Source organism: Lycium barbarum, chromosome 5 (assembly GCF_019175385.1).
Source record: "Lycium barbarum isolate Lr01 chromosome 5, ASM1917538v2, whole genome shotgun sequence".
Lineage (NCBI taxonomy): Eukaryota > Viridiplantae > Streptophyta > Magnoliopsida > Solanales > Solanaceae > Lycium > Lycium barbarum.
The window spans coordinates 142,091,109-142,101,270 of NC_083341.1; the positions used below are offsets into that span (position 1 = coordinate 142,091,109).

Sequence of the window (10,162 nt, forward strand, 5' to 3'; positions counted from 1 at the left end):
TTAAAAATAAATAAATAAATAAAAAAAATATATATATATATATATATATATATATATTTTAACAGTGATTACAAGAAACAAAAAATGACAAAACAACCCCACAATAATAAGTTAAAGAAAAAAAATTCCACAATTTAGCAAATCCACTCCCCCACCTTCAAAGGGAGTCTCTATTTTTGGCTTTAACTCATTAATAAGACCCCACAAAATAGTTCTCTTCTTGAAATTTCACATCTATTTACAGGTAATAATTTTCTTGAAAAAATACCCATTTATTTTATATGTTTTTGTTAATCATGTTCTTGATATATTAGTTTTTTTTTTTTTTTTGGTTGCTTTGTGGGGTGTATGGACCTATGATTTTGAATCCATGGATGAACTTCTAAATTGGGATTTGTAGGTATAGGCTCTGTTGAGTTTCTAAATTTGTAAAGTTTGATTTTTTTTTTCTTTCTCCTTGTAAAGTTTAATCAATGATAGTATTTCTTGGTTTAATTTTATATGGGGTTTGAAAATACTTGTCAGGGTTGTTGATTTGATATAGTAATAAACTAATAATGGTTTTTTTCTCATTGAATTTGTGGGAATTGAGGGTTAGTTCAGTATAATGAGTTATTTAGATGCAAAGGTTCAATTTTTATTGGAAATTATCTCTATTTCGAGCCTTATATAAAGTTGTGTAATACTGAATTTATGAGAATTGAGATTTAGTTTAGTATGATGAGTTATGTAGATGCAAAGCTTCAAATTTTATTGGAAATTATCTCTATTTCGAGCCTTATATAAAGTTGTGTAATACTGAGTTTGTGGGAATTGAGGTTTAGTTTAGTATGATGAGTTATGTAGATGCAAAGGTTCAATTTTTATTGGAAATTATCTCTATTTCGAGCCTTATATAAAGTTGTGTAATACTGAATTTGTGGGAATTGAGGTTTAGTTCATAGTAATGAGTTATGTAGATGCAAAGGTTCAATTTTTATTGGAAATTATATCTATCTCGAGCCTTATATAAAGTTGTGTAATACTTTCTGTTCTTTCTAGGGGATTACGCTTCTTCTGGCAGAACTCACGTGGGGTTACTGAGATTTCAGTATGTGTTTGACTTTAGCTGTAATCGAACAAAGTGAGAATATTCTGTTCTTTATGAAGGAATAGGAAGTGAAATCGGAGTTAAGAGAAGAAAAATTATGTATCTAGTAAGGCTGTTTTTAGCTTTTACGTGTCGAGAGGATAAAAAAATTGAACAATACTTTGTGAGTATGAGCCTTTGATTTTGAATCCGTGGAAGAACTTCTAGTTCTGTAGGTATGGATCTGTTGAGGTTCTAATTTTGTTAAGTTTGATCAATGGTATAATTTCTTGGTCTAATTTTTAAAGGGGGTTGCTTTAGATTCCAACTATGTTTGAAAATAAGTGTCAGGGTTGTCGATTTGATTCAGCGATAATGAATATATCTTTTCATTGAATTTGTGGGAATTGAGGGTTAGTTCAGTATGATGAGTTTATTTAGACGCAAAGGTTCGACTTTTATTGGAAATTATCAGGGTTTTTGATTTTGATCTAGTAGTAATGATATTTTTGCTCATAAAATTTGTGGGAATTGAGGGTTAGTTCAGTATGATGAGTTATTTTAGATGCAAAGGTTTGATTTTTATTGAAAATTATCCTATTTCCAGCCTAATTTTTTATGTTCTTGTGTCCTTTACACAAAGTTATGTAATACTGCCTGTTCTTTCCAGGAGATTCAAGTTCTTTTGATGAATGCATGTGGGGTTACTGAGATTTCAGTATGTGTTTGACTTTAGCTGTAATCGAATAAAGGAGAATATTCTGTTCTATATGAAGGAATAGGAAGTGAAATCGGAGTTAAGAGAAAGCAAATTATGTATAGGCCTGTAGGAACTACTACTACACGAGGCGGGGTACCTACTGATAGTGGAGATTCTGTGGTGACACTTGACCAAGTTCCCCGTTGGATTGATTCTGATATTAGGTACTTGTATGAGAACGAAGATCCCAATTCCGACTATAAGGATCCTTTATCATCTGCTTCTGGGTCTGAGGGCAATGCAAATGGTATCATTTCCAAGTTTCCTGTGGATCATGAGATTAACTCCAAGATATACCTGTGGAGAGGAGACCCCTGGAATCTCGAGGTAGATGCCGTTGTTAACTCTACAAATGAGGTGAGAAGTAACTTCTAGATAACTCTATTGTGTTTGTGTTTATTTTGATGTGGTCTCTGGACATGCCTGGTAATTGCTTCCTACGTGGATGTGCAATGTGTATAATTTGCTTTTTTAATGTGGAGAGTAAGAGATTAAATAGTTTGTTGGCTTGCATCAGTCCATCTAAGATGGTGGCAGAGACATGAACTTGCAGCCAACAAATTAGCTAAAGATTTTGGGTTTCATTGAAAATTTTGAGTTCCAAGTAGCTTATTTGTGTGTCTGATTCAAGTTTAATACTGTTTGGAGTAGGGGATGCTTCAAGTTATATGCTTTTTCTTGAGCTAAGACTTTAAGGGGTCGTTTGGTAGGGTGTATAAGAATAGTACTAATTAGGGTGTATTAGTAATGCTGGCATTGTCTTTTATCGATTGTTTGGTCTGTTGTTTTAAATGAATCGAGTGTATTAGAATAGGAATAGTACTGGTATTGTTAATGCCATGGTTTACTATGTAGAGGCAGAGTACCGAATAGGGTGATATAACTAATATATGTATTAGTTATACATAGATTGAGAAAACTACCAAACAAGGGATTAAATAAATCCAAAGCTAATACCAGTATTATTTTCTTTAATACTCCTACCAAATGAAACCTAAAGATTCTAGCATCCAAGGGAGTGGTCATGGTTAATGAAGTGGGTTCAAACCTTAGAGACCAGGGGATTTCTTTTCATCTACCTAACCCTTGGGGGCAGAGTTACCCGTATCTGTACTGGTGGGAGGTAGCAGGTGCACGGTGGAATAGTTGAGGTGCGCGCAGTTGGTCTGGACACCACCATTATTTTAAAAAAAAAAAAAAAAAAAGGCAGAAGACTTTAAACATCCAAAAAGGTGGAATATTTTCCAATCCTGTTTCTAGTTCTTTTAAGGGATGGGGGAGAGTAGGGTTGGGGTACTTTATCCACTTCCACTAACAATGGGAGGAGGAATATCAATTCAAATTTGCATTCTCTTTCTACTTTGCAAGTTTATCATCATAACCAGGAAGTACCTAAAACTGAAGCATGTATATGTAGGCTATTGGATAATGTTGTCTGTTTTTCCTGCCAGTATGTGTCTTACTCTACATCTTACCAAAAGATTATAAGGCCGGCCAATGTGATTATTAAATAGTTTCCATACATACCATATAGTTAAGATCTGTCTGAGCTCGTTGTATTTTGTGCAATAATAAGGATGTTTGTAGAAATGTAGAGACCAATGCTATTTTGATTGTTGCAAGTAACTACATCAAGAAAACACTTATTCTGTCAGTGGAATTGTTGACAATTATACTTAAATTTTGTGCTCAACAGAATTTAGATGAAGCGCACAGCAGCCCTGGATTGCATGCTGCAGCTGGACCTGGTCTTGCAGAAGAATGTGCTACTCTCGTAGGTTCCTCTATGTGTCATATGTTTTCCAGATTTTTTTAGAACTTATTTCCTGAACTGGTTCCCGAATAGGGTCAGAAGCATAACTTGTGGCAACCAATTAAACCTCAAATTGTTTCTTTACATTTGTTTCTGTACTTTCTGTTTGTTCCAGCTTAAGGATGCTATATAACGCCTTTTCCAAATGTTTACCCTTGTATTCAACTTATAATGCTGACACTTGAAATATTATATATGGTTTACATTACTTTGTAGGGAGGCTGCCGGACCGGAATGGCAAAAGTTACCAATGCTTATGATCTTCCTGCTAGGTGAGTGATATCGGGTTACTTTTATCTACTCTGTGCATTATAATTGAGTATGTTTGTAACTGACGGCTTCGTTAGTTGATCTGCAATACCTTATCTTTTCATTTGCAATAGCGATCGCTCTTAAATCCCAAACTAGTCGAAGTCAGCTATGTGAATAGCCTACATCTATTCTACTCCATCTGGGCATAGTTTATTCTGTACTCAATTATTTGTCTTGTAGGACAAATCGTGGATTCCTTAAAGTTAGGGATTCTCTCAATCTCACATCTATCCCTGCATTGTCATACGAACTCAACCAAACTTAAATGATTCCTGTCAAAAATCGGGCCCAGTGTAAATGCACCAACAACTAGCCTTAACTGCAACTGGTTGTCAGATGCTTTGCTTTTCATTGTGTTCTATTATTCGCTAAGTCTGTATAGAATTCAAAGAAATTCTATGTCTTTCGAGACAACTTTCGTCCATGTGATTTTTTGCTCCTTTTAATACATTCAGTAATCATGGTATCACACCTTTGGACTGGCGTACCTGTGATCGTATTTGGAGATCTCCCTACGAAATTTAGCTGGTTCCATCGATATCCACTTTTCGAGTATATTCACATAGTAAAAGAAATAGAAGTAGAAACTGTGAATAGCTAAGCTGGTCTTCAGTAAGGAAAAAAGAGCATATGTACATTGAGGTACCACCTGCATACCATTTCCGGAATATCATAATACGTATGTATGAGTTGGTTATGGAATTTTTTTATATGAAGCCAAGTTGCAATGATGTCTGGCTTATTGATAACTTGTTGCATGATCACAAACAGCACTTGTGTTGGATTATCTAAATAAGTATCTGATAATGTGAGAGTTTAAATAAATCTTCAATCGTGGTTAGGACTTAGGAGGCAGTACGACATCTCAATTTAATGCTTTTAGCCTTACTATAATGTATTTTTCAGAGAAGCGGATGAGAACTGAAGTCATCAAGCTTCTATGTATCTAACTTTTTACACTTTACAGATAAGAAAAATGGTGACATCGCTTAACAATTTTTAATTTGAATGGTGATGGCTGGGTGTTGAGCAGCAGTAGTAGTAGTAAACGCATTCCTGTATCACCATATTTAGCTACTAGTAAATTATAGTTAATTAAAGAAAAGAAATAAGTAAATTACATTTAATTAAGATATTAAAAAAGAAAAAGAAAATACTCAATGTTCTCTTTCCCTTTGGACTTAGTTCATGATGTTTCATCACAGTTTTAGCATGGGAAAAAATGCAGCATTATAAGCCTTGCTGATTGTGTTTCATGTGCAGGAGGGTCATTCACACTGTTGGTCCGAAGTACGCTGTAAAATACCACACTGCTGCCGAGAATGCTCTAAGTCATTGCTATCGCTCTTGCCTTGAACTTCTTATAGAAAATGGGCTACAGAGGTTGTCTAATGGTCATATTTCTGCGGTTTGTTATTACTGCCGTGATTTTGTTTATTAAAAGGAAAAAGGGAGAGCCAGTCCCTTGATTTCATTTTGATTTTAGGGGGTCAAATATTTTTAAAAAGCTACTTACTATGTTGGTTTATGTGGTGCAGCATTGCGATGGGCTGTATCTATACCGAAGCCAAGAATTATCCGCGAGAACCAGCTGCTCATGTTGCAATAAGTGAGATATCTCTCTGCTCTTGATCAAGTGCTTATTTGTTCGTTATTTTATTTTCAAATTAAAGATAAAGATAATTCTTTCTTTGCTGAGACTCTAAAGAACTATGATATCTCCATCAGAAAGATTCTTTATATTAACAATTTGTTTAAATGTTTTATCTGCCACTTCTTGAACTCCATCTTTTGTTTCTTTGATTAGGAACTGTACGACGGTTTCTTGAGAAACAGAAAGATAAAATAGAGGCAGTCGTTTTCTGTACAACTACTTCATCCGACACGGAGATATATAAAAGGTATACTTAGTACATTGTTTTCTGCCAATATTGGAGGGGATGCAGGAATTCTGTGTATATTGTTTTGCTGTTAAAACTCACAGTATCTTTATTTTGCAGATTGCTTCCTCTCTACTTCCCTCGGGATAATCACGAGGAGGAAATTGCCCGATTAAAACTTCCTGCAGATGTTGGGGATGAGAATGGAGAGACAACTACAGCTGAACGTAAAATAAGAATTAAACCGTTGCCAAATTCAAAAAGTTCTAGTCCAAGGACCCCCCAAGCCTCTGTTGATCTATCTGTCAGCAATGTTGGTTTGTCCAGAAGGTTAGTGATGAACTAAGCAGTTCATTCACAACAAACATCATATGAACAGTGGGCTTGCAGGATACAGTTGAAGTGTTAAAGTCGGTCAGAACTTAAAAACTGGTTTCATTGTTTTATATCTCCCCCAACTTTTTGAATCTGTGTGTGTTACAGTAGTATGAAATCGACAAAGAAATTACATGAAGAAAGATACTTCCTGTGACATTTATGATGTAATATTACTTTGATGAAAAGTTCTATTATTGTTGTTCCTCATCTGATTTCTACATGTTGAAATCTTATTTGTGTGGCATATGCCTTTATATATATATATATATATATATATATATATATATCATTAAGCCTGCCTAAAAACGTTTTTCTTAAGCAGGAGTTCATCCTACTTGGATGCGTTTTTGGATCCTGCTTTTATGTCCCTGATCAAAGATCCAGATCAGCGACGCAGAGAACAATGGGAAAAAACAACCCAAGCACAAAATAGTTGGAACTGCTTTAAAATCCTTGGATATGGTGATCTTGGGGGACCTCCTTTATCAGCTGCAGAAGAATATTCCCTTCACTCTAGATATCTTGCAAAAGCAAATTCTCTGAATCTTTCAGAAATTGCAGAAATGAAAATCGTGTAAGCAGAGTTTTTGTAAATTATGTCTTTGCAAACATTGTTTTTGGTAAAACACAACTACCCGATTGCATGCAAAGGTTTTGTTAAATTAACATGACTGATAGATAACTGAAGTGCTATTAACATATTCATTAAAAAGTTTCACCTGTCTTATGTTAAACTTATGTTGCTTATTTCTATGTTTTCAGTTACCGAGGAGGGGTTGATAGTGAGGGTCGTCCAGTTATGGTAGTCGTGGGAGCGCATTTCCTGCTAAGATGCCTTGACCTTGAGAGATTTATTCTATACGTAGTAAAGGTAGTTATAATTTCTGCTAAAAATATATTGCATTAGATCTAATCGATAGCAATTTGATGATTCAATAATTTGCTTTACTTCAATTTTTTCCTGCATGATTTGGCAGTAATTAGTTGATCTACTTGTCGCGTTTCAGGAGTTTGAGCCTTTGATTCAAAAGCCTTACTCTATCGTATATTTTCATTCTGCAGCGTCTTTACAGATGTAAGTATTATCTTTTGGCCCGTCTTTTCATTGGCTCATGTTCTTATGATAGATTACCTCATCATAGAGCTCATGTTGAATTTTGTTGTCTTCCGTATTTTTAAATAGATGCTTCCGGATTTTGTTTTGTTGTATAAGAACAGGCAACCAGATCTGGGATGGATGAAGAGAGTACAACAAATACTTGGACGGAAACACCAGCGTAACCTTCATGTATGCAATGCCTTCACCTTTTTTTTCCAGCGTAACCCTGAAGCTGGAACTTACTCCTGGTTTTTTTTCCCCTTCTAAATCTCTTTTTTCTGTGAGCAGGCAATATATGTTCTTCACCCTACCTTTGGGCTGAAGTCTGCAATTTTTGCAATGCAACTCTTTGTCGATAGTGTGGTACTTATATTCTCAGTACCTTTCCTTTTTTCCTTTAGCTAATCGCATTATTACTTGCTTACAAACTCAGCTTCATTTCTCTGAAAGCTTGTTACTGGTGAACTAATCTGCAGGTGTGGAAAAAAGTAGTATATCTTGACCGTCTTCTACAACTCTTCCGCTATGTTCCTCGTGAACAGCTTACAATTCCAGATTTTGTGTTCCAGTTAAGTTATCACGCCTACTGTCGTTCATTTTTTTACTGGTCATTGAAGTGGAAGGAGAACCATGAGGTCTTAGGTTCAAATTCCAACAGAGACAAAAACACGAAGTGATTTTTTCCCAGTTGTCTAATCCTTGGTGGGCAGAGTTACCCGGTTGGAATAGTCTAGGTCCGTGCAAGCTGGCACACCACAGTTTGCCCAAAAAATGTACGAGCTTGAGTGCAACGCGGATAATTGGTAATGTTAGGCGTTGTCCATATTTTGCTGTTTTGGGTTTGTTTGTTTTTTTTTTTTTTGGGGGGGGGGGGGGGGGGGGGGGGGGGGGGGGGCGGGGGGGCGATTATAGGTACTACTTGCCTATTTTGGGGTGGCTATTGTGTCCTTATAGGCTGAATTTCTTGGCGTGTCTCACACTTTCACATGTAGCAACTCAAAGGAGGATGAAATATGAGTTCCATTGGTTCAACCTGTCCACCTGAACCTAACGTTTTTGACATGGAACTTAGATATATATGCGCATAATCAATTCATCAAGTTTAAATTCTGGTCTTCCTCTGCAGCGGCGGTCATCACCCTTCTTGTAACGAGCGCTTGAACTGCTTACATAAAGATAGAACCCATCAAGTTTATATTCTGGTTCTGCCTCTGTAGCAATGGTCATAACCCTTCTTGTAACGACTATTTGAACTACTACTCATCTTATGATTGCAGGCACGATTTGGAAGTGAATGGAGGGAAGGGCCTAATAGTGGATCCTAGAACAAAATATGTTTATCAGCGACCTTAGTGTTATATCCATTAGAGCTCCAACTCAAGATTCATCAATTAAACCAAGCTATGGAGCAAGTTGCAGGATATGAAGCTTGTAATCTCCTATTTTCTTTCTTGTTATGAGGTTAGTGGCATTTGTTTATTTCTACTTTCTTTTGTAATTATTTATTTATTTGTTCAGACAATGTCTTGTCTCCTGTGGCAATAAAAAGTCCATCTCTGTAACATTCTCCATGTAATGAATGTATTTATGTATTTTTAGAATTTGATTGGATAATTAGTAATCTTTGAAATACTTTTACTAAAAGTTTCAGCGTATTATTCTCTCTGGATCTTGAGTTGTTTTCTCAGTTTCATGTTTGCAATTTTTCTAAGGTAAATAATGTCAATGATTTTGGCAACCAAACACAAATAGGTAGTAGCTTTTGCTAAGCAGATGAGAAGAGTAATAACCATTGAAACAGAACTATGGATGTAAATTATGTGCACTTCACAATGCAAGTTGCCTTCTTTCTTCTTCTTATACACTATGTTTCTTTGATATATTTTATACCAATTTGTCTTCAATTTCTTCAGAACACATTTTTCCTTAATCTCAAGTTTTTTTTTTTTGGTAACTATCTCAAGTTCTAAAAGCTGAAATTGTTAAACTTCTCTGGTCATCATCCTATGCAATTCTAAAACCTGGAGTAGTGTCTGCCCCCATCAAATCTCACCCTTGGACCCAAAGATATGAGCTCATTATTATTATAGAAAACATTTCTAGTATTGCAATGAAAGACGATATCATAATGACGTGCAAATTAATTAGAACATAGAAAGAAATGAACATAAACTTTATGCACATAAAAAAAAAAAATACTCTGTTTCACGACCAATAGGTCAAAGTTTGGACTCATTTCAGATTAATCAAAACATCTGAGTAGAACATATATACATACACTTGCCCCTGGATTTATGTTATTATATGTGTTTCTTGTACTTAGATTATCGACTTAAAGTATGATTTTGTGGTAGTTACGATATTGTCCCATTTTTTCAGACTGTTTCGTCATGCTTTATATCGTATTTTGCCATCACTTCTGTCATTTCTTTTTCCCGACTGCTTTGGTTTGCTTTTCTTTGAGCCGAGGATCTATCGGAAACAACCTCTCTACCTTCCAAGGTAGGGGTAAGGTTTGACTACACTCTATCCTCCCCAGACCCCTTTTGGGATTACACTGGGTTTGTTGTTATTGTGTCTATTATAATTCGACTCACACGATGTACCAATCGAATCTGTCATCTGCCTTTCTACTATCTTACTCCAAAAAGTCAGCTCGTAGGCACTTACATTATTTGATGCAAGTAATAGTTAAATTAAAGATATTCAAATTTTCTAAATATATCCTTAAGAGGATATAATCAGGCATCATTTCATGCCAATGAACAAAAACAAAATCCTACGCTAAACAATTTGACTATAACCTTCAATACAATTACTACGAGCACACAAAAAAAATTTCTTGGATGAA

The 10,162-nt window shown here is 35.4% G+C and overlaps 1 protein-coding gene across 3 annotated transcripts; it reads left to right on the plus strand.

The window, feature by feature from the left end:
• Positions 1-87: 87 nt before the first annotated feature.
• LOC132641997 (uncharacterized) lies at positions 88-8,976 on the plus strand. Of its 3 annotated transcripts, none has more exons than XM_060359190.1 (15): positions 88-244; positions 1,740-2,186; positions 3,526-3,603; positions 3,859-3,914; positions 5,218-5,337; positions 5,493-5,563; positions 5,762-5,855; positions 5,955-6,164; positions 6,535-6,786; positions 6,975-7,083; positions 7,220-7,287; positions 7,431-7,500; positions 7,600-7,674; positions 7,788-7,879; positions 8,589-8,976. In XM_060359190.1, the coding sequence occupies exons 2-15, from the start codon at positions 1,884-1,886 to the stop codon at positions 8,662-8,664; spliced, it is 1,674 nt and encodes a 557-aa protein (XP_060215173.1). In that variant the 5' UTR covers positions 88-244; positions 1,740-1,883; the 3' UTR covers positions 8,665-8,976. The 3 variants fall into 3 exon arrangements, with proteins under 3 accessions (XP_060215173.1, XP_060215174.1, XP_060215175.1); XM_060359191.1 differs by lacking the exon at positions 88-244 and adding an exon at positions 252-400; XM_060359192.1 differs by lacking the exon at positions 88-244 and adding an exon at positions 1,066-1,090.
• The last annotated feature ends 1,186 nt before the right edge of the window (positions 8,977-10,162 follow it).

What these genes read in the sequence shown, in the direction of transcription:
- LOC132641997 (XM_060359190.1), top strand. Translation starts at nt 1,884, where the DNA reads ATGTATAGGCCTGTAGGAACTACTACTACACGAGGCGGGGTACCTACT. An exon ending in GACACGGAGATATATAAAAG is followed by an intron (nt 5,856 to 5,954) that starts GTATACTTAGTA and finishes TTTATTTTGCAG; the next exon opens with ATTGCTTCCTCTCTACTTCC. An exon ending in ATTCCAGATTTTGTGTTCCA is followed by an intron (nt 7,880 to 8,588) that starts GTTAAGTTATCA and finishes TTATGATTGCAG; the next exon opens with GCACGATTTGGAAGTGAATG.